The following is a 24526-nucleotide window of genomic DNA, read 5'->3' on the forward strand; positions in this document are numbered from 1 at the left end:
TGGTCCCTTCATGACACTTTATTATATTTCTTTCTTCTTCTTCTCATAGGAGCACTTACTGGCTTTCACTGCCAATGGTGCCAGTGATTGACCTTCAAACCATGATGTCTCTGGCTTAAAGTTTTTTCTTTAACAAGTGTGTTACTTCCATGCACCAGGCTCTGCATTTAACAAGATAGCTACTAGTGGGGGTGGAGGGGGGATAGATAGCATAATGGTTACGCAAAGAGACTCTCATGCCTGAGTACAAAGTGCCATGTTCAATCCCCTGTACCACCAGAAGCCATAATTGAGCAGTGCTCTAGTAAAACAAAGAAATATATAAATGAATACAATGGGCAGGGAAGAGACCATAATGTTTATTTATGCAAAGAAACTCTAGTGACTTAATCTCCAAATCTCAGGTTTAATCTTTACTCCAGCACCATCAGAGCTGAGCAGCGCTCTTGTTTTGTTTCTGACCGTACCCATTACAAAGTAAGACAAACTGAGGCCAACTAACTTGTACCCACACAGACTGACAGGACTCCTGTATACAAGTGAAGTATAAGGAATTCTTAAGTTTGAAAGAGTGAAAATATGGCCAGTCCACATACTTACAAAGAGACATCACCAAAAGACAAAGACAAACCTCAGCTGAGTGATCCCAGGCCGGTACCAAATCTGGTCCAGTTGCTCTGAGACAACCAGACTTCAAATTGATCCTCTTTTAAGAGGAAAAGTGAAGGGGGGGGTCTGCGTGACTGAGGGGTGTCTTCATGTCCTTGCTAATTTATCTTTGGGGTAAAAGTTTCAAGGAGAACATTCCTTTCTTATCTTCCAGGGAGGAAGCCAGCAGTGTTTGCAGAAGTCAAATGGACAAGTTAACATAGAGCTGAGAGAGCAGGGTCACAGGGTGTGCAGTTTACAGGCAAACATTCCTATCCACCAGGTGCGGAGCTGAAGCAATTAATGCATTAGTGTAATTTCATCTTATCTGGTTTCTAAGACATCTTCTCTACTTCATTGAACTAGTCCAAATGTGGGGGATTCCATATTCTCACACTCTGGTAAGAAAAAAAAAAAAAAAAGCGTGTCTGGGTGGTGGTGCACCTAGCTGAGCGCACACGTCACAGCACAAGGACCCAGGTTCGAGCACCCAGGCCCCACCTGCAGGGAGAAAGCTTTGCAAGTGGAGAAGTAGGGCTGCAGGTGTCTCTCTGTCTCTGTCCCTCCCTATCTCCCCATCCCTCTTGATTTCTGGCTGTCTGTGTTCAATAAATAAATGAAGATAATTCAAGTCTCGTGCCTATAACATGTGCTCTCAACCAGGTGCACCATCACTGGGGCCCCCACTCTCAATTTCTTTCTCTATTCAAAATAAATACAAATCAAATCAATAAAAAAGCAAACAGCTTAGATGTTCTCATTTCATCTAGGCAGAACAGCTCACTAATTTATTATTTAGAGCTTCCGGCTCCTTGAAAACCACAGGAAGCCTACCCTGAACCACCAGGCTAGAGAGGCAGCACTGGGCTCCAGGGTAGAGACATCTCTCTTTCCGGGAGCGTCAGCTTAGGCCAGCCGCACGGGCTGCTGGGACTTGTAGTTCGAACGGCTCTTCTCCAGCGACTGACAGTGAGGAGGGGGACTACAGCTCCCGTCAGGCCAAGCGGCACCAGCGGGGTCCTCCACCCGCGGCTGGGCGGTAGTTTCGTGTTGCTGTAGCTGCCAGTCCGGCCATACAGCGTTGGTGCATGGACGCCTCGCAGCTGGTAAGTCACGAGTGGCGGTAGGAGCCGGCCGAGGCCTCGGCGTGACCCGTCCTTAAAGACCTGGGGCTCTGCGTGTGTCGGGGAGGTGCGCCAGCCTCGCCTCTGGCCATTCCGCGCCGCCTCCCTGCTGGTCTGGGCCCCGCTTCCCCTCGCACTGCTTTGGGGCCAGCGGAGCTGCGGGAAGTTGCGGGGCCCGCGGGGGCGAGGCGTGAGCCGCTGGGACGGGCTCAGGGTGTCCCGGGTAGGCTCCGGCCGGGCTCCGAGAGGCGACTGGGGGCGCGGACACGCGGCGGGGAGCGGCGGTCCGCGCCGGCGGTGTCGCCTTGGCCGCGGGATGATCCGCCGCGACTGCGCAGGCGCGGGGTTGCGGTTCCCGAGTGCGCGGCGCCTGCGCGGTTGTGCGGCTGCAGGTGGCCGCCAGCTGCGTGTCTGCGACCGGGCGGGACTGGCCTTCTGGAGCTAGTCCTGCTGCAGGATCCTGTGCAGCGACTCTGCGGCCGCCTCGCGTGCTGCCGTGCGCCGGTCTGGGCCAGGCCTGGGCATCAGAGAGGTTTGGTCATAGTTTTCTAAGGCTCCGGAATTGTGCTCGTAGAGATAAAATGATTAATAGCTGCTGCGATTTCCCCAAACGTTATATTTGTGGATAGAGATAGAAACACAGCTGAGTGTCTGGGCGGCGGCGCAGTGATGAGGCTTTGGACTCTCAAGCATGAGGTCCTGAGTTGTTTCCCCCGGCAGCACATGTGCCAGAGTGGGTTAGATCTTTCTCCTCCTCCTGTCTTTCTCATTAATAAATACGCTTTTTTTTTTTTTTTTTTTTTTGCCTCCAGGGTTATCAGTGTGGCTCAGTGCCTGCACTACGAATCCACTGCTCCTGGAGGCCATTTTTCCCAGTTTGTTGCCCTTGTTTTCATTATTATTGTTGTTGTCATTAACGTTGTTGTTGGATAGGACTGAGAGAGATGGAGAGAGGAGGGCAAGGCCGAGGGGAGAAAAAGACAGACACCTGCAGACCTGCTTCTCCGCCTGTGATGCGACTCCCTGCAGGTTGGGAGCCGGGGACTTGAACCGGGATCATCACGCCGGACCTTGCGCCACCTTCTCTTAACCTGCTCTGCTACCGCCTGCCGCGCAATAAATAAAACATTAAAAATAAAAGGAAGGAAGATCTCTGGGGGTTGGGGGAAGAGCAGGAGAGAGAGACTACAGCCTTGTCTCGGCCTGTGAAACTTCCGCTGCAGACTGGGATGGGAGAAGGACTGAGACCCAAGACACCATCTGATTAACTTTTCCATACACCTCCCCCATCAGCTATGGTCATATTCCCTGACTTAGTGTTCATGTGAACATGGCCCTTTTCTGTGCTAATTTCTTTCTTTCTTGCTTGCTTGCTTTTTTATTACTAGAGCACTGCTCAGCTCTGGTTTATGGTGGTGTAAGGATTGAACCTGGGACTTCAGAACCTCAAGCATGAGAGTCTGCATAACCATTGTGCTATCTACCCCCACCCTTCTATGTAAGTTTCTATGAATTTTTACAACCTGCTTTGAAAACAGGCACAAAGAATTAGAAATATTTGTAAGACAGTTTATTCTTGTGTAATACTAGTACTAAATGTGGGAGGTCTGCACAGCTTTAGAAATTGTGAGCATAGACGGAAATATGCCCTACTATTAATTAATTAAATGGGGTAGAGAATTGTGCTGCAGTACTCATTTATTGACTCTAGATGGTGATCTAACACCATGTTACACTCTAACATCACATTCTAACATTAAAATGTTATTGAAATGCAGTTTAGAAAATCTTAATATCCTGACGTCAAATTCTTACAATTATAATTATGTATCAAAATACCCCCTCAGTATAAAACAGGTAGGTGCACAGGTAAGGTCAGGACAAATTATGTCCTCAGGTTAACAAAGCTGGTCCAGGCAGAGTTCTGGTCAGGATGGGTCCTGATTCTGGTCTGGATGGGTCCTGGGTCTGGTCCTGAACTGTTCCGGTTCTGTTCCTAGTAGCTGGTTCCTTTCTTGGTCTAGTGGGGAATCTGCAGACACCTCCCTGACCTTTGGTGTGTTGATTGCCACGGGATATACCGGATGGGGGCTTCTGAATGTACAGACTAGCAGGCAGTTCAAAAGTTGCCATCCATGTCGGAATGTCTGGCTTTTATCCCTGAGCTAGGCTGGGGTGTGGATTAGTTAATTTCCAGTCTATGAGAATTGGGGTCTTCCTGTCATGTAGATCTAACTATCAGGTGATACAGATGTAGGGCCTGCCCTGCACAGGACTTTATCTTATGATGGCCTACAGGGGCGTTTCAAAGAACTACGGGGGCCACGTAAAGCTTGCTCTGCGCTGGACTTTATCTTACACCTGTGCAGGGCCATTTCAGGGCATTTATCTTGCATAGGACTTATCTATGCAGGCCTGCAGGACTTGGGGGCCAAGGTTCTAAGTTTTATCTTTTATTTTCCTTTGTTGCTTAAAATACAAGAGTATTTTAGCACTTTACTTGTAACAATGTTTCATAACTCAAATAAGCGTTTTAACATTTCAAATTCAAAATAATATTCTCATACTGGAATATTCACTTTAACTCTAACAAACACTCTAAACTGAAACAACTTATCCTTATTTTTCCAACCTATTTAAACATTTCACTCTCAGAGGAATACTTTCACACTTAATATTCTCACAGTTCTTATATATGTCTTAAGTACACACTTATTGTTTCATGTACATATTGTTTCATGTACATATTGTTTCAAGTACATATTGTTTCATGTACATACTTTAGTATTATTCTAAGTTCACACGCTTTATAGATTAATATTATTCTAGTCTAAGTTTGGGCATAAGTCACAGCACTAGGTTCACACTCCTTATACATTAACATTATTCTATTCTAAGTTTGGGTATAAGTTTCAACATATTTGTTCAGGAATCTGAGGTCTCAGCCCTTGTGTTGAAGGGGTCGTGTTTTCTTCATCTGGTATATGTAAGGGACATTTAACTGAATGCTTGAATATTCTTGTTTGTGACATTCCATCCCCTTGGTCCCGAGGGCCTAGAAGGCTCGAAAGGTCCAGTAGTCTAAAGGGAGATTGAGAGAAAACTGGGCCGTACCGTATACCAGCTCACTGAGCCTGCATTTACCTAAGGTGCAACATTTTACGTCCCCTCCAATAACTCTGAGCTATGTGTTGGTGAATACACTGTTGTAACGGTTAGGTGTCTACCACTGCGAAGCTAGCCCGGCCTGCTGGAGCCCCGAATTTTAACAACACTCCTCGATAAAAGGTTTTAAGATCATATGAGCTTGGTTCTAAAGTTTTGGGCTGATAGGCCTTGTCTGGTGGGGGGTGTCTAGAGTACCAGTCTCCTTCCAGGAATGTGAATGTGCCCTCTGGTTGCCTAATTAACATGTATAAAATAAATACTGTGTATATGATCCTTTATCTGTGTAACAGGCTCACAATCCTGCTGCCCAGGTTGCTGTCTGTAGTAGAGGGTCCCTGTGTACACGTTTCTTAGGACTTAATGTGTCATGCCCTATCAGGTGGTGTGCTAGAGAGACCAACTGGTGTTCATCTTCTGGCCCTGGCTTTGAGTACGTTTTCCAAAACATAATACTGCATTTATATGTACAAAATTGGCAACAAATTTCCATAGGAAAAAATTTTCTACGAAGTCTAGATTGGACATTGTATATATGAAACAAAACAGTAAGCCTTCAAAATACATTTTATAACAATTATAGAAAAACCAAAATTGATTACTCCGTGTTCGCAGATCACACTTTCGCCCGGAGTCCCACGGTGTTATTGCCGTATCTACCAGACCTGATAGACATAGTCATAGCAACAGTGGCACACTGGAATGCAAACTCTGACTGTCATTGCTAGAATAACAATTACACAGGTGATCCAAAACATCTCTTTCACCCAATACCACCAATCACAAATATGTATACACAGAAAATCAAGTTGCACAGCTCAGGCCAGAATATCCCTAAATGAGCATCTCTTAATAGCTGTACTAGTGGATCTGTGTATAAAGTTGTTGTTTTGTAATACTCCCACAGTTTCATGTGCATCATGGATCTTTGCCTTGAGCAACTGTTCCTGTTTCTCTATTTTTCATTTATGTATACTTTTTAACTGTTTCTCTTTCCTTGTGGCAATACCCCATATTTCATTAGCAGTTTTAATAAAATGGTTGTAATTTTCCCAGTCTAATTCAAAGTCAAATATTTTGGTTGAGGAACAACCTGGGTGTGATTGGCTACATAAGTATTATCCAAGAATATTTGCAGCAAACTAGGTTTACCTATTCCATCTTCACACCAAGTTTCACCCTCGGGGTTCAGTCTAGTTTGAAATTCTCTAGTCCTCCTCCCAATTGCAGTGGTGAATAAAGTATTTAGCTGTCTTTCTAGCTCCTGGAGTGTAGAAGTGTACATCTGACACATCACTAGATTGTGATTCTCCACTATCAATGACAGTGTCCTATTGTATTCTTTTGGTAAGTCTCCTCCACTGCCTTCATCTCAGTCTGCATGGTATTGATAATTATATGTATAGGATCCAATGCTTTAGATAATGCATGGATGCCTCTGACTGAGCCCTTATTCAGTTTCTCCAAATTGGCTTTGTCTGCTCCAAGGGGCTGCATTAGGGTGGCTGCAATACCACCTCCCAATATGCCTCCAACTATTATTCCAGCGATAAGTGCTCCTGTTGCTAGGAACAGTAAAGGTTTCCTTCTCATCCATTGCTGGGAGGAGTATTGTAAGTTATGCCTAGGAATAATTTTGCAATATTTACAAACATATAATATATTTGTAACATTTATAATATTTTTGTAAAGGCTGTAAGAGGAAAGGAAATCTGTATTGGCCTGACACGTGGTGTTAGTATCATAGTTAAGTGTAATTTCAGGTTGGGTACCACCATGGGGGCTCTGGTTATCTTTGGGTTTCCCTTTGGTGGAATTAACCATCCCCTAGGGTAATGAGCAGTCTTGAAATACATAAATTCTGTGTCATTTCCTTTCTTATGGTTAAGAGCTCCTCTATCCACTATACATGCTCTGTGAGTTAAGTTACAAGTCAGGAAATACATTGGTGTATAGTATAGTACATCCCATTGTTGTGGGAATAAATTGGCCATATCCTGTTTGGGTTTCAGTGCTGTCCAGTTAGACATATGCCATATTTGATGTTGCGCATTCTGCTGCCACCTCCCCCTTGCTCCATTGCTTGAAGCTGTGGTCTATTTACATAATCATTGTTTTGTCTGAGACCTGCCCTGCCTGCAGGGTATTGATTTCATCCCCACTAGTTAGATGTAAGCTTGCTACATTCATGCTCTTTTTTTCCTCTCCATCCCCTATCCTACACATTTCCTTTTCCAGCCTGGCAATTCCACTCTGGAAGGTATAAAGGCAGTTATTTTCTGATCAATAATGGCAGAATTACATTGTGTTCCCTCTCAAGCAAAAGTTCCTGGTTCCTCTCTCTCGTTGCTGAGTAAGCAGCAGCGTAGGTTGGTTCTGACCCAGTTCTCTCCAACCCAGAGAGCATGTGCCTGGGAAGAAACATCCTCAGGCTAGCCTGGCAATTTGTCCAACCAAACTCTGCCACATTAAGAGGTATTACATGTGATATATGGTGTCCAAAGTCCATCTTAATGAGAGGGAGTATATAATAGAAATAATATAGTAGTCCTGTATGTTGTATCTCAAGGACTCCTTTCATGGTAAGTTCCATGATTTACACCCTGTGGCCAGCAATTTAAAAGCTGTACAGGTTTCTCTTGCCTTTATGATACCCTGGCACAACATAACAAGTGGGGGTAGCTCCCTGTGGTGAACAATACAACTTAGCTTTCTTAGGGGCATTGGATTGCCATGGTTGTGGCCCAGTATATGTTAAAACTAATGGCATTCAATAAGGATGTACACCTAGAGTCATGATTTCCATCCACTGTTCCCATAAGGGCCAGTTCTCCAGGGAAGTATTCACAGAAGGCGATACCTCATCATTATAATACCCTAAGTGTCCAAAAAATGGTAGGATGGGAAATTCCGCTACACACAGCCTTAGAGTACTACCACTTGAATTCCTTAAGAACTCATCCTCACTCTGTATGTTCTCCTTTAAAGACCTGGGCAAAATTTCCCCATGGAATTGGTAGGGCTGTAACTCATCTTTTAACCAGTTAAGGCTTTACTTATTCCCCTTTATTACATGCAGTCCAACTTATTGGATTGCATGGTTCTGCAGATTCAGAGGCAATGACTGATTCACTAAATTCATAATCCTTCCCTTGCATTGCTTCTGCAGACCCATTGTAATTAATCCTGTTGTTATCATCCCAAGCATTTTTGACAACCATGGAGAAGAATGCTCTTCAAAGCATCATGTTCATAGACATACCACCATCAAAAGGATGTAAAGTAAAAACTGCTTGAAACACATCCCCTGTTAGTAGCTTAATTGCCATCTGATGTATGTAGCTAGGTGGCCTCCACCGTGTGGAGTATATTACCATGGTATCTGTCTTATTGGTCCAAACTTCTGAGAAATGAAATTTCAGTATCTTTTTCTCAAACCTGTTAGTATTACCTGAGTCATTAGTTACCAGCATATATATCTTATTAGGATGATAAGGGACTACCCTAGCTCTGTACTGATCACATCCAGGATTCCAGACGTATCTGAGACTGTGAATATTTCTGCCAAAATGATTGTGTGATAGGAACAACATTAGTATATAGGGTCTCATCAGTCCAATAGAGAGGGAGATTCCTCTCAGGGTCCACTTCCTTTGGTGTCCATGCCTTCAGTGGCTCTGTAGTTGGCAGTTCTGGTATAGTGGGTTTGGGTTTTGCAGGAGTGCTGGTTGTACCGGAGACAGTACTGTTTTCACTGATAGTAGTGCCATCTGCCTGAGTGCTAGTGATGATGCCATGAATGTGGTCTCTAACAATACCCAGAGTGTCATATTTGGGGTGTTTAACACTAGGTGTAGTAAGCTCTGGCATTGTAGGGGTAGGGTGTGCATGGGGGGGGTTAAGGTATCTCACTGACCCACTAGAGATGACTTTCATTTTCCGAGGGCAATGAGGAGGAGAGTAAATAATCCCCACATCAGTCCCTTCAGGCACTTTCTTTGCTCCTCAGAAAAGTGCCTCAGTCCAGCAGATGGTGTAACTAGCTAGCAGGACTCCTAGTCTCCTGTTGCCTGTGATATCGCTCTGGTTGCAACTACAAACTGGCGCAGGCGCCACAGTGCGAGCTGCTTGATGCGGTAGCAGCTTCACAGGAAGTTCAGCACAGCTGGACTCTCCAGGCCAAACTGAAACCATCTTGCCTTTTGCCATGATTAAGCTCTGTGTGGTCTTAATAATATTTACATATGGCCAGGCTCAGAGCCTGACCAAATGACAAAAATAATGACAAAACCTACACTGCACTCTGTAAGATTGATCATAATGGAACAAGCAATAGCAGTAATGTAGTATTTTTCAGGAGGCCCCAATAGGAAAAAATGTTTTCCCCTTTATCTACACCACTTCCTTTAATGTTCCCCCTAAAATACAGAAAAAGATTGGTAGTTCCCACAGTGGAGGGGCCACCTTACATAACATAATTAATGGAAAGTTATGGTACCTGCCTAGATACAATGGGCCTTTTAATCTACCATCCACCACTATGCTCCCACCTCCTTATACAAGAATAGTACACAAGAACCTAGGTTACACAGTGAACATATACAGAAGATGGATTCTAGCTAGAGAGTTTAACTTGGAACAAAACCAAACAAAACTCCTCGATCAAACATTGGAACAGATTTTGTGAAAAATGGGTTGCTCAATTTGTTTAAGGCCCCTAGAAACATAACAAGCTTGAACTTTTTATAAACCATTGTCTTCTGATACATAGGGCCAAGAGAATAGCATAAAAGGAAGAATATTAATCTTAATCAATAGGACATTTGCCTAGCACACAGGTACAGGAAGAACAAAAGACACAGAAACGGTGATGTGGTCTCTAGGGCAGAAAGTGCCCCTGGAATGTAAATGTTCCACAAAGCAGGAGGTGTTCCCTACCTGTGCTGTTCTTACTTGATGATTTTGTTTCAATAATCAAAGTCTTGGTGATTTTTGTTTTAATAATTAATACCTTGGTGATTTTTGTTTGAATGATCTAAGCCTTATGGGACTATAAAATAAAGTTCTGCGATGAGGGTAGATAGCATAATGGTTTTTTAAAGAGACTCTCATGCCTAAAGCTCCAAAGTCCCATTTTCAATCCCCTGCACCACCATAAACCAGAGCTGAGCAGTGCTCTGGTAAAAAAAAAAATAACGTTCTGCTTAAGTAAGACAGAGATGTCTGCTTGAGCTTCATTCAGCATCAACTCGTCTCTCTTTCTTCATTCTTCGTTGGTACCCCTCCTCCTTCAGGCTAACCCTAATAACCTGTTGGGGCTGGCTCCCATCAATAAATACTCTGACAGATAGCTGCAATCTCATGCACAATAGGGCCTCCTAGGTAAATAACAAACACAGTAACTATAACTAACACTAGGATGTACCTTGTGCACATGCTCTTGTGCTATTTGGTCCAGTTTGGACAACCTTAAGGCACCCTTGTCCTTAGTAATCCAAGCAGTGTTCCCTTGACCTTCTGTCACAGTCTCAGCCTTTCCCAGTGATTGCATTTTCTTGTCCCTGTAGAGACAAGTGTCTGGTCTAATTAGTTGTTGGTCTGGGAGGTTCACATATTCTAAAATAGGTACTTGTCTTATTGTCTCTAGAATAGGGTAGTCCTTATAGAGTCTAGGCCTGTTTAACTCAGAAGATGCCTTTACTATTGCTTCCTCAAGATTTTTATATTCACTGTTTGTTAATTTAGCTTTAATGAGCCCATTCCATCTCTACATAATCTGCTGCTATTGGGTTGTAAGCCATATGGAATTCCCATATGATACGTAAATTTTTTTTACTATTTATTTATTTATTTATTATAATTGATTTATTGGGTAATTAATGTTTTACATTCAACAGTAAATATAATAGTTTGTACATGCATAACATTCCCCAGATTCCCATTTAACATTACAACCCCCACTATGTCATTCATCATCCTTCATGGACCTGTATTCTCCCCACCCACCCACCCCGGAGTCTTTTATTTTGGTGCAATACGCCAATTCCATTTCAGGTTCTACTTGTGTTTTCTTTTCTAATCTTGTTTTTCAACTTCTGCCTGAGAGTGAGATCATCCCATATTCATCCTTCTGTTTCTGACTTATTTCACTCAATATGATTTTTTCAAGGTCCATCCAAGATTGGCTGAAAACAATGAAGTCACCATTTTCTACAGCTGAGTAGTATTCCATTGTATATATATATACCATAACTTGCACAGCCACTCATCTGTTGTTGGACACCTGGGTTTCATCCAGGTTTTGGCTATTACAAATTGTGCTGCCAAGAACATATGTGTACACAGATCTTTTTGGATGGATGTGTTGGGTTCTTTAGGATATATCCCCAGGAGGGGAATTGCAGGGTCATAGGGTAGGTCCATTTCTAGCCTTCTGAGAGTTCTCCAGACTGTTCTCCACAGAGGTTGGACCAATTGACATTCCCACCAGCAGTGCAGGAGGGTTCCTTTGACCCCACATCCTCTCCAGCATTTGCTGCTGTTACTTTTTCTGATGTCTGACATTCTCACAGGAGTGAAGTGATATCTCATTGTTGTCTTGATTTGCATTTCTCTGACAATCAGAGACTTGGAGCATTTTTTCATGTGTTTCTCAGCCTTTTGAATCTCTTCTGTGGTGAATAGTCTGTCCAAGTCCTCCCCCCATTTTTGGATGGGGTTATTTGTTTTCTTGTTGTTGAGTCTGGCAAGCTCTTTGTATATGTTGGTTGTTAAACTCTTATCTGATGTATGGCATGTAAAGATCTTCTCCCATTCTGTGGGGGGTCTCTTGGTTTGGGTAGTCGTTTCTTTTGCTGTGAAGAAGCTTTTTAATTTGATGTAGTCCCATAGGTTTATACTTGCCTTAGTCTTCCTTGTAATTGGATTCGTTTCATTGAAAATGTCTTTAAAATTTATGCGGAAAAAAGTTCTTCCAATATTTTCCTCTAAGTATCTGATAGTTTCTGGTCTAACATCCAAGTCCTTGATCCACTTGGAATTTACTTTTGTATTTGGTGAAATACAGTGATTCAGTTTCATTCTTCTGCATGTTTCAACCCATTGTTTCCAACACCATTTGTTAAAGAGACTCTGCTTTCCCCATGTAATAGTCTGGGCCCCTTTTCAAAGATTAGATGTCCATAGGTGTGTGGGCTCATTTCTGAGCTCTCAATTCTATTCCACTGGTCAGTGTGTCTGTTCATGTTCCAGTACCAAGCAGTTTTGATGACAATGGCCCTATAATACAGTTTGAGATCTGGGAGTGTGATGCCTCCGGTTCTGTTCTTTTTTCTCAAGATTGTTTTGGCAATTCTAGGTCTTTTCTGGTTCCAGATAAACATTTGTAGCATTTGTTCTATTCTCCTAAAAAATGTGCTTGGGATCTTGATGGGGATAGCATTAAATTTGTAGATGGCTCTGGGTAATATATTCATTTTGATGATGTTAATTCTTCCAACCCATGAACATGGAATATCTTTCCACTTCTTTTGTGTCTTTTTCAATTTCTTTGAGTAGTGACTCATAATTTTCAGTATACAAGTCTTTCACTTCTTTGGTTAGGTTTACTCCTAGATATTTTATTGTTTTTGTTGCTATAGAAAAAGGAACTGATTTTTAGATTTCAGTTTCTTCTTAGTGTTTGCATAGAGGAATGCCACTGACTTTTGAATGTTAATTCTATAGCCTGACACATTACTGTATTGCCTGATGATTTCCAAAAGCTTCTTGCTGGATTCCTTAGGTTTTTCCATGTATACTATCATGTCATCTGCAAATAAGGAGAGTTTGACTTCTTCTCTTCCAATCTGTATCCCTTTAATTCCTTGCTCCTGCCTGATTGCTATGGCAAGAACTTCCAACACTATGTTGAATAGTAATGGTGATAGTGGGCAGCCCTGTCTAGTACCTGATCTGAGGGGAAATGCTTCCAGTTTTTCACCATTGAGTATGATGTTGGCTGTAGGTTTGCTATATATAGACTCCACTATCTTCAGGAATTTTCCATCTATTCCCATTTTTTGTAGTGTTTTGATCAGAAAGGGATGTTGTATTTTGTCAAAGGCTTTCTCTGCATCTATTGATATGACCATGTGGTTTTTGGTCTTTCTTTTTTTGATGTGGATCACATTGATTGATTTACGTATATTAAACCAACCTTGCATGCCTGGGATAAACTCCACTTGGTCATGATGAACAATCTTTTTGATACACTGATGTATCTGGTTGGCTAGAATTTTGTTCAGTATTTTCGCATCTATGTTCATCAGAGATAATTGGTCTGTAGTTTTCTTTTTTGGTTGTGTCCCTGTCTGTTTTTGGTATCAGGGTGATGTTGACTTCATAGAAGCTGGCAGGGAGTATTCCAGTGTCTTCAATCTTCTGGAAGACTTCTAAAAGTAGAGGTATTAGTTCTTCTTTGAAGGTTTTGTAGAATTCATTTGTAAAACCATCTGGTCCAGGACTTGTATTTTTGGGGAGATTTTTATAACTGTTTAAATTTCATTAGCTGTGATGGGCCTGTTCATGTTATCCACTTCCTCTTTACTTAGTTTTGGAAGTTGGTAGGTATCTAGGAAATCGTCCATTTCTTCCAGGTTCTCTAGCTTGGTGGCATATAGTTGTTCATAGAAGCCTCGCATGATATGTTGAATTTCTGCAGTTTCTGTTGTGATAGCTCCTCTTTCATTTAGTATCTGATTTATTGGGTCTTCTCCCTTTTTTGTTTTGTGAGTCTAGCCTAAGCTTTGTCGATTTTGTTTACTCTTTCAAAGAACCAACATTTACTTTCGTTGATCTTTTGTATGGTTTTCCTATTCTCAATGTTATTTATTTCTGCCCTCACTTTAGTGATTTCTGTCCTTCTGGTTGCTTTAGGGTTCCTTTGTTGTTTTTCTTCTAGGTCTCTAAGATGTGCAATCAGGCTGTTTATTTGTGTTTTTTCTTGTTTCCTAATGTGTGCTTGTATAGCTATGAACTTCCCTCTTAGGACTGCTTTAGCTATATCCCAAATATTTTGATAGCTTGTGTCTTCATTTTCATTGAACTCTCGAAACATTTTGATTTCTTCCTTGATTTCCTCTTTGACCCAGAAGTTGTTAAGAAGTGTACTGTTGCGCTTTCTCATTTTGGGACTGTTACTAATCTTTTGTTGATTGATAAGTGTTAGTTTCATTCCACTGTGATCTGAGAAGTTTCTTGGGATGATTTCAGTGCTCTTGAATTGGCTGATGCTGTCTTTGTGGCCTAACATATGGTCTATCCTTGAGAATGACCCGTGTGGATTTGAGTTAAATGTGTATTCCAGTTTCTTGGGATAAATGACTCTGAAAATGTCCAATAGTTCTAGTTTATCTCTTCATTTAGCTCCCTTATGTCTTTACTGATTTTCTTCCTGAATGATCTGTCAAGTTGAGAGAGTGGGGTGTTGAAGTCCCCTACTATGATTGTGTTACTGTTAATATATTGCTGTAGCTCTTTCAGTAGAAGTTTGATGTATTTAGATGGCTTCTCATTGGGTGCATAGATGTTAATAATTGTTAAGTCCTCTTGATTGACTGATCCTCTAAGCATTAAGTAGTGTCTATTCCTATCTTTTTTAATCTAATCTATTTTAAAGTCTATCATGTCAGATATGAGAATGGCTGTTCCTTCGCTTTTTTGTGTGCCATTGGCTCTTATGATAGTTTTCCATTTTTTTACTTTAAGTCTTTGTCTTGTTGAGTTAGGTGGGTTTCCTGTAGACAGCATATTGTTGGGTTGTGTTTTCTGATCCATCTTCCTACTCTGTCTTTTAATAGGTGAATTCAGGCCATTGACATTTATTGATATCAAAGATGAAGATATTTTAACACCATTCTTGTAGAGTTTTAGAGTGTTTTGATATATGTTCTATTTGTGGTGGTCTGGTTGTTTTTAGGAGATCTTTCAGAACTTCTTTCAGGGCAGGCTTGGTGATGGTTGCTTCCTTCAGCTGTTGCTTGTGTGAGAAGGTTTTGATGCCTCCATCTAGTCTGAATGACAGTCTAGCAGGATATACTATTCTTGGCTGAAAGCCTTTCTCATTGAGCACTCGATAGATATCTTGCCATTCTCTTCTGGCCTGTAGTGTTCGTATGGAGAAGTCTGCTGCTGATCTTATGGGTTTTCCTTTGTAGGTGACTCTTTGTTTTTCTCTTGCAGCCTTGAGGATCCTTTCTTTATCCTTCTTCCTTTCCATTCTAAGTATGACATGTCTTGGTGTCTTTAGGTCTGGGTTAATTCTGTTTGGGACCCTCTGGGCTTCTTGAATCTTTATGTCTTTGATGTTGTCTAGACTAGAGAAGTTTTCAGCTATTATGGCCTGGAGAATGCTTTCTTCCTCTCCTTCTCTTTCTTCCTCTGGTATGCCAATAATGCGTATATTGTTTCTTTTGAAGTCATCCCATAGGACTCTGTTGTTGTTTTCAGCATCTCTTAATCTCTTTTTGAGAACTCTTACTTCTTTTTTAGTTTTGTCTAATTCATCCTCAATCTTGCTAATTCTGTCTTCAGCCTCATAGATTCTATTCTCTCTGCCCTCTACTGCTTTCTGGAGTTCATCTATTTTGTTGCCCTGCTCTGATACTTTTTAGCTTGTTCAGCTAGTTGCATTCTTAGCTCAGCGATGTCAGCTTTCAGCTCTCTAATATCCATGAGATTATTATAATTTTCTTCCATATTCTCATTTGTTGTTCCTGCATTTCTGATTACAATTTTTCCAAATTCTCTACTCACTCCTGTTATTATTTCTTTAGCTAATGTTTGGATGTTGAACTCGTTTTGTACTTCACCCTCTGGAGGATTTTTAGCTGGACTCTTGTCCTGTTTCGGGTCTCCAATATTTTTTCTTGTTGTTTTAACCATTTTATATATTATGTTATGAGTTCCCTTTATCAGTACTTTTCAAATTATTGATCATTATTGCCTGGATTGACTTGTGTCTAAGTAAGTTAATTAAAGGGTTTACAGTGGTGGAAGTTAACAGTTTTTTCAATCCCTGAGTTGGAGCTCAGTGGTTTAAAAGCCTCTATTTTTTTCTTCCCTGTAGGCTATGGGAGTCAGAGGGCTTTTAAACTATCAGTAGGCTTCTCACTACATGTTTCCATAACCTCTTCTGTTTCCATTGCACAGCTAGCGTGTTGTACCTTTTATTCACCACAGTTTCTTCCATATAGGAGCCATACTGTCCAGTGAAGAGGCTGTGCTGCTAGATTTAAACAGAGTTTGAAGCTATTGCTGTGATATATCTTCTATTTTCTGGCCTGAAAGACATTCAGGGAAAGAGGAAGAGATGGCAGTTTCTTGGGTAAGTGACTTGCCCCAGATCAGCTTCTGTTTCTTTTTCCTCTTGAATAATTTGTCCTTTAATTTATACATGTTTAATTTACTGTTTCTGTTTTGCACATCATATTTCTGTATCTCTGTCTCTTTCTCTCTCTTTCTGCCAGGGCATTGCTCATCCTTGGCTTTCATGTCTGGCTTATCCCTGGCTTATGGTCAGCGAATAGAACCTAGTAGCTGAGAACCTCAGGCAGAAACTTTGTTATATTCCCCTCTCTTTATTATTTATTTATTTAGGTTTTTTAAATTATATTTATTTTCCTGTTTGTTGCCCTCGTTTTTATTCTTGCGGTTGTTATTGAATTTGTCATTGTTGGTTAGGACAGAGAGAAATGCAGAGAGGGGGAGAGAAAGACAGACACCTGCAGACATGCTTCACCGCGTTTTTACCTTTTTTTTTTTTTTTGGACAGTGACACTACAGAGAGCCTTAATGTGGTATGATCACTCTAAAAGTATAATTTCCATAATAATGTTAATTTTATAAAGAGCCATGTGTGGGTAGAGATGTTTCATTTGTAACAAACTTATAGTCATCATGTGTTTTTTATCCCATCTTTTTTTTTTTTTTTTTAATCACTGTGGCTTCATTATAAATTTGTTATATCTGTGGTTCTGGAGGTGGCACAATGATAAAGGTTTGGAGTCTTAAGCATGAGGTCCCGAGTTCAATCCGTGGCAGCACATGTGCCAGAATGATGTCTGGTTCTTTCTCTCTCCTATATTTCTCATAAATAAGTAAAATATTAACAAAAATGTATTACACCCAGTGGCCATTTTTTTATCATTTATATTTTTTTGTTTTATATCAGTGAATTTAATAAGGCTATTCAAGTAGAGATATCTGTATCTCTGTGTGTATCAGGTGAAATTATTATTCATGTATGATAAATGAAATTAATGTTTATTTTCTTTTAATGAGAAGAACTGCAGGTACTACGAAAACACACCAGACTTTGAGCTCTAAGTCCCAAGGGGCTATAGGTTCCATTCTAGTTATCCTCTACTTTACTCTCCCTATCAAATGCTCTTTACCTATATAAACTTTACATTATAAATAAGGAAGTCAATATCCACAACTGCTCAGCACTTGTGAAGAGTGCCTCACCTCTGTGCATGTGAGAACTAGGATATTGGATCTTGGTCCTTTTATATAGGCAGCGTGAGCACCCTATGAGTTGTACTCCCACACAGCCACTAAGGTTTTATCATTTACTAATTACAAATCTATAGAGGGGGAATAGTAAGAATAGGGTTATCTCTCTGTTCTCAGGGCCTCGTGAAGCAGAGTCCAGTGTTCCAATGAATGTACCACCTTCTAGAGCATGATTAAGAGGTATTTGGTTTTAAGGTCACCTTAGACATGTTTGCAGATGACACAATCATTCACAGGCTTCCTAAAGTAGAGACTGAATGGCTAATCTGTTGCTCGAATTTTCTCACATGATCGCATTGCACATATTTTAGGGCTCAGTGACCTATGAAGATGTAACTGTGATATTCACTCAAGAGGAGTGGGGACTATTAAATTCTTCAGAGAAGAAACTCTACAGAGATGTGATGTGTGAAAATTTGAGGAACTTTCTTTCAATAGGTAACTCTAATCACCTTAATTTTTCAACTAGAAGAGAAATCATTTTTTGTTCACCATTGTAGAAATGGCTATACTGTTCAGTGAGCAAGGTTTTATTTATTTATTTTTTAATATATTTATTTTATTTATTCCCTTTTGTTGCCCTTGTTGTTTTATTGTTGTAGTTATTATTTTTGTTGTCGTTGTTGCATAGGACAGCGAGAAATGGAGAGAGGAGGAGAGAAAGATAGACACCTACAGACCTGCTTCACCGCCTGTGAAGCGACTCCCCTGCAGGTCGGGAGCCAGGGTTCGAACTGGGATCCTTATGCCGGTCCTTGTTCTTTGCACCACCTGCGCTTAGCCCCGCTGCACTACAGCCTGACTCCCGAGCAAGGTTTTATTGTGACTCATGAGGGAATTCAATCTATTTGTATAATTTCTAATACTTTTTATATTTTGTAATTTTAGAAAAGATACAAGAACATTCCACCAAAGGGCAGCATATCTTGCATGGCAATAAACAAAGGTGAGAGTTACTTTTACAATAAAGTGTGATGTACCACCTAAGAAGCTACTGTGTTTTCAAAAGTTTTGTCTCTGTAATTTATCGAGATCAGGTGCCTACACGGTTTCCCTGTATAAGGAGACTCATAGGTTCTTAATGGCGTGCTCTCTACTGATGTAGCAATTGCATATGGCCCCTTTTAATACAGTTCATTCAGAAAATGAAAGTTATAGTCACTGCCACAAATAGATCAGTTTTTTAAATAAGCAAACCAAAAATACTTCATGACTAGGTTATAGAACAGTTGGACAAGTGACTCCAATGTGATGTATGTGATGTACATGACTGAAGTTCCCATCTGAGTCACTGAGGACCATAATGGTGTTCTATATTATCTGTCTTTTTTCCGCTTTTTAGGAAAATCTTTCTGACATGTAAAAAGTAAATGGAAATTTTTAAAAGGGAGCAAAGTTGCTAAGTATTTATAAAATTGTCCAGTTAGAAGCAATTAGAATATCTTAAATGTATGACTATCAAAATCTATTTATTTTTTAAAATATTTTTTATTTACTTTCTCTTTTGATGTCTTTGTTTTTGATTGTTGTAGTTATTATTATTGATGTAGTCATTGTTAGGTTGGACAGAGAGAAATGGAGAGAGGAGGGAAAGAGGGGGAGAGAAAGATAGATACCTGCAGATCTGCTTCACCACCTGTGAAGCAACCCCCCTGCAGGTTGGGTGCCGGAGGCTCAAACCGGCATCCTTTCAAATATCTACATTTTTATGATACTTAGAGGTAGCCCTTCCAGAAAAGATCAATATTTTCATTGAAAAATATTTCAACACAAAGCCAAAAGTTGTTACTAACAAATAGAAGTTCAATTAATGCATGCAAAATACCTGTAATGATATAATTACATTTGGCATAATATCTTCATATGAAAGTATGTAGTTATTATTATGGGTTTTTATTTTTATTTAGTTATGTATTGGATAGACACCCGGAAATCAATAGGAATGGGGAGGTAGAAAGGGGAGAGACAACGACTCCTGCATTCCCACTTCACCACTTGCAAAGCTTTCCTCCTGCAGGTGGGGATGGGTGCTTGAACCCTCTTCTTTGCTTGTAGTATGTGCGCGCAGGCAGATACACCACTGCCTAGCCCTTTTTACCATTTTTTTTTATCTTATTTTTAACTTGAGATCTTTTTATTATTTTTCAATATCTGTGATTTTTTTCAATATGTTTTTTAAAATACTTAATTATTATCCCTTTTTTTTTCTGTTTTTTATTGTTGTAGTTATTATTGTTGTTGTTATTGATGTTGTCATTGTTGGATAGGACAGAGAGAAATGGAAAAAGAAGGGGGAAGACAGAGAGAGGGAGAGAAAGACCTGCCTGTGAGGCGTCTCCCCTTTAGGTGGGGAGCCAGGGGCTCAAACCAGGATCCTTACAGTTTGTGCCACCTGTGCTTAACCCACTTCGCTACCACCCGAGTCCCTCAGTATATGTTTTAGTTAAATCTATTTCTAATGTCTGATTTTGTGGCTTATTAAGTAAAATAATGTCCTTCATTTTCATAATTGTGTTATTCATTAAAATGTCATTAATTAATTGTTAATTATTTTACAGTAATACAACAGTAAAAATCTCTGAGGGCAAAGATAGAGAGAATGCTGGAATATCTCAAGAATGTGAAGTATACAGCAAATTATTCACTTATCCTATTCATCTTCAAAAACACGTAAGAATTCACAGTGGAGAGAAACCCTTTGAATATAAACAATGTAATGGAACATTCAAGAGACCCACTCATCTTTGGAAACATGAAAAAACTGACAGTGGAGAGAAACCCTATGAGTGTAAACAATGTAGTAAAACATTCAGTCAAGCTGGTCATTTTCATATACATGAACGAACTCACAGTGGAGAGAAACCCTATGAATGTAAACAATGTAGTAAAACATTCAGTTGTTCCAGTCATCTTCAGAGACATGAAAGAATTCATAGTGGAGAGAAACCCTATGAGTGTAAACAATGTAGTAAAACATTCAGTCAAGCTGGTCATTTTCATATACATGAACGAACTCACAGTGGAGAGAAACCCTATGAATGTAAACAATGTAGTAAAACATTCAGTTGTTCCAGTCATCTTCAGAGACATGAAAGAATTCATAGTGGAGAGAAACCCTATGAATGTAAACAATGTAATAAAATATTCAGTGATTCCTGTAGTCTTCAGAGACATGAAAGAATTCACAGTGGAGAGAAACCCTATGAATGTAAACAGTGTAGTAAAACATTCAGTGATTCCAGTCGTCGTCCGAGATATGAAAGAATTCACAGTGGAGAGAAACCCTATGAATGTAAACAGTGTAGTAAAGCATTCAGTTATTCCAGTAGTCTTTGGCCACATGAACGAATTCACAATGGAGAGAAACCCTATGAATGTAAACAATGTAGTAAAACATTCAGTTCTTCCAGTAGCCTTCGTGCACATGAAAGAATTCACAGTGGAGAGAAACCCTATGAATGTAAACTATGTAGTAAAACATTCAGTTATGCCAGTAATTTTTGGGCACATGGAAGAACTCACAGTGGAGAGAAACCCTATGAATGCAAACAGTGTAGTAAAACATTCAGTAATTATAGTAATCTTCGGAGACATGAAAGAATTCACAGTGGAGAGAAACCCTATGAATGTAAACTATGTAGTAAAACATTCAGTTACTCCAGTAGTCTTTGGGCACATGAAAGAATTCACAGTGGAGAGAAACCCTATGAATGTAAACAATGTAGTAAAACATTCGGGCATTCCAGTTATCTTCGGAGACATGAAAGAATTCACAGTGGAGAGAAACCCTATGAATGTAAACTGTGTAGTAAAACATACAGTTCTTCCCGTAGTCTTTGGGCACATGAAAGAATTCACAGTGGAGAGAAACCCTATGAATGTAAACAATGTCGTAAAACATTTGGGCATTCCAGTCATCTTCGCAGACATGAACGAATTCACAGGGGAGAGAAACCCTATGAATGTAAACAATGTAATAAAACATTCCGTTATTCCAGTAATCTTCGGGCACATGAAAGTATTCACAGTGGAGAGAAACCCTATGAATGTAACCAATGTAGTAAAACATTCAGTTCTTCCAGTGGTCTTCGGGCACATGAAAGAATTCACAGTGGAGAGAAACCCTATGAATGCAAACTGTGTAGTAAAACATTCAGTTTTTCCAGTAGTCTTTGGGCACATGAAAGAACTCACAGTGGAGAGAAACCCTATGAATGCAAACTGTGTAGTAAAACATTCAGTAATTGCAGTAGTCTTCGGAGACATGAAACAATTCACAGTGGAGAGAAACCCTATGAATGTAAACTGTATAGTAAAACAGGCAATCCAGTAGTCTTCGGGCACATGAAAGAATTCACAGTGGAGAGAAGCCCTATGAATGTAAACAATGTAGTAAAACACAGTTATGCCAGTAATCTTTGGGCACATGAAAGAATTCACAGTGGAGAGAAACCCTATGAATGTAAACAATGTAGTAAAACATTCGGGCATTCCAGTCATCTTCGGAGACAAAGAATTCACAGGAGAGAAACCCTATGAATATAAACAATATAGTAAAACATTCCAGCAGTCTGCTGGTCTTCAGAGGCATGAAAGAATTCACAGTGAAGAGAAACCCTATGAATGCAAACAGTAGTAAAACATTCAGTGATTCCAGTTGTTGTCGGAGACATGAAAGAATTCATAGTGGAACGAAACCCTATGAATGTAAACAATGTAGTAAAATATTCAGTGATTCTAGTACTCTTCGGGCACATGAAAGAATTCACAGTGGAGAGAAACCCTATGAATATAAACAGTGTAGTAAAACATTCCAGCAGTCTGGTGGTTTTCAGAGACGTGAAAGAATTAAGTGGAGAGAAACCCTATGAATGCAGTGTAGTAAAACATTCAGTTGCAGTAGTCTTCAGTAACAATAACATAAAACGTATAATAAAAATGGAAAACAAAGGCAACAAAAGGGAAAATAAAAAATAAAAACAAAAATATAATGAGGAAAAAGATACTAACACCTTTATTTTGGTTCAACACTCATGTTGTTTTCCCTTTTGCAGTTAGGGAGCAGCGGCTTGAATTTGGTTACTTTTGCATGGTAACATGTGCACTGCACTAAACCCTATCACCAAGTACCCCTTGAAAAAAAATTTTAATATATGGTAAGGTTTTGCATCATCTAAGCTAGACCAAAAAAAAAAAAGAAAAGGAATGTTGGGAGTCAGGCTGTAGTGCAGGTGGCACAAAGCACAAGGACCTGTGGCTGAGAAAGCTGTGGTATATACACACAATGGAATACTATGCAGCTGTTACGAACAATGAACCCACCTTTCAGACCCATCTTGGACAAAACTAGAAGGAATTATGTTATTTGAGCTAAGTCGGAACGATAAAGATGAGTATGGGACGATCCCACTCATCAAAAGAAGTTGAGAAAGAAGATCAGAAAGGGAAAGTAAAAGCAGGATATGACTAAATATAGAATAGGACAGTGACATAAAAACTCTGGTGAGTTGGAGGGTGGACATTTGGCTTCCCAGGGCGGCAGGGGAGGGCTTGCAAGGGTGTGGGGGTGTAATGGGACACAGTGTTGGTGGTGGGAATGGTGTTTATGTACACTCCTATTAAAGTATAGTCATATAAATCACTAATATGAGGGGGGAAATTGATTGTATGTCTCAAAGTTTTTAAAACACAGACTGAGATGTTTGAATACATAGTCTGAGTCTTTGATATGCGGACTTTCTCAAAAGCCTACACCAGGTAGAACAGAAGCAACCGGTAGCAGAGCTATATATGAGATACTGGGTATTAAAGAGCAAACCCTAACAAAGGGACTTTTCAATGTTAACCCAATTATCAAATAATGTGACGATAACAATAACTATCCATTGTCTTCTTGAACCCTAAGAGACTCTAAGCCCCTGGCTCCCCACCTGCAGGGGGATTTCTTCAAAGCAGTTAAGCAGGTTTGTGGGTGTCTATCCTCCTGTTCGTCTTCCCTTTGTCTCCATTTCTCTGTCCCGTCCAATATTGACGACATCAATAATAATAACTACAATAAAAAAAAGTGAAAAAATATTTTTTAAAAATTAAAAGGAATGTTGCCAGGTCTGGAGTTGGGTCACTGAGTGAAATGTTTGCCTTGCTCCGTGTGCAGCCAGCTTCCAACCAGCCCTGCCTCTGTCATGAGGTCAAACAATTGAAGAGTCCCCGTTTCTTTGGTTCTTGGGAAATCAGCAAAAAACGGAAGAGCGAAACAGGAGTTTGAAGTAAAGAAGTTTTCATACAGTATTAGCAAGCAGATATACACTCTGGGGGGTTTCTGTAGAGTGTCTCGAGTTACAAAGTATTTTATGGTTTTTACTCAATAGGGAAACTGCATCTCTGCTTGAGGTGGAAATGACGTGCCTGGTTGACAAGCTGGATGACAGACACCCTGTATGTGCTCAGTGCCTGTAATTACAATTCTTACAGAAACTCTAGGGGCGGTGTGGAGCGTAAACCATAGTGTTTATTTCTACGTTCCTTCGAAAAAATGTTATTATCTTTTTCTTTATTGGATAGAGACAGCCAGAGATCAAGAGGGAAGGGGGAGGCAGAAAGGGAGAGATACTTGCAGCCCTGAAGCTTTTCCCCTGCAAATGGAACCCACTGCTTGAGCCCAGGTCTCTGTGCACTGTAATGTGCAAACACAGTTCCCACCACCAGAGTTCTCCATTGGGAGCATCCCTATTCTTTACCCCCCTGAGAGCATGGACCAAAGATCTTTCTGGAGTGCAGAAGGTGGAAGATTTGTCTCCTGTAATTGCTTCTCCACTGGACATGGATGTTGTTAGATGGATCCACACCCCCAGCCTGTTTCTGTCTTTCCCTAGTGGGACACCTTCCCTCTGGGGAGGTGAGACTTTGGGACACATTGGTGAGGTCCTCTGCCCAGGGAAGTCAGGATGCTGTCATAGTAGCATCTGCATAGCAACTTGGTGACTGAAAGTTGCAACGATAGAAAGCAGATCAAGTTTAATAAACAAGATCCAAGA

At 40.5% G+C, this 24526-nt stretch overlaps 1 protein-coding gene and 1 long non-coding RNA gene across 3 annotated transcripts; both read left to right on the top strand.

Moving 5' to 3' along the window:
- Positions 1-1690: 1690 nt before the first annotated feature.
- Positions 1691-18462, top strand: LOC132542447 (uncharacterized). 2 transcript variants are annotated; one of them, XR_009553460.1, is made up of 4 exons: positions 1691-1754; positions 16172-16302; positions 17804-17930; positions 18381-18462. It is a non-coding gene; the product is annotated as an uncharacterized LOC132542447 (long non-coding RNA). The 2 variants fall into 2 exon arrangements; XR_009553459.1 differs by having other exon boundaries at positions 17804-18437.
- A 4-nt stretch (positions 18463-18466) lies between these two features.
- On the top strand, positions 18467-23446 carry LOC132542393 (zinc finger protein 345-like). Its single transcript, XM_060204967.1, has 2 exons — positions 18467-18529; positions 20223-23446. Exons 1-2 carry the CDS (start codon positions 18467-18469, stop codon positions 22029-22031), a joined length of 1872 nt encoding a protein of 623 aa, XP_060060950.1. The 3' UTR covers positions 22032-23446.
- Positions 23447-24526: the final 1080 nt, after the last annotated feature.

This window comes from Erinaceus europaeus, chromosome 13, assembly GCF_950295315.1.
Source record: "Erinaceus europaeus chromosome 13, mEriEur2.1, whole genome shotgun sequence".
In the NCBI taxonomy this organism is placed as follows: Eukaryota; Metazoa; Chordata; class Mammalia; order Eulipotyphla; family Erinaceidae; genus Erinaceus; species Erinaceus europaeus.

Bases quoted from the DNA above. Each gene is read 5' to 3' on its own strand.
- LOC132542393 (XM_060204967.1), top strand. From the start codon at position 18,467: ATGTACCACCTAAGAAGCTACTGTGTTTTCAAAAGTTTTGTCTCTGTA. The intron at 18,530-20,222 runs GTGCCTACACGG...GGAACATTCAAG, and splicing joins CTGTAATTTATCGAGATCAG to AGACCCACTCATCTTTGGAA.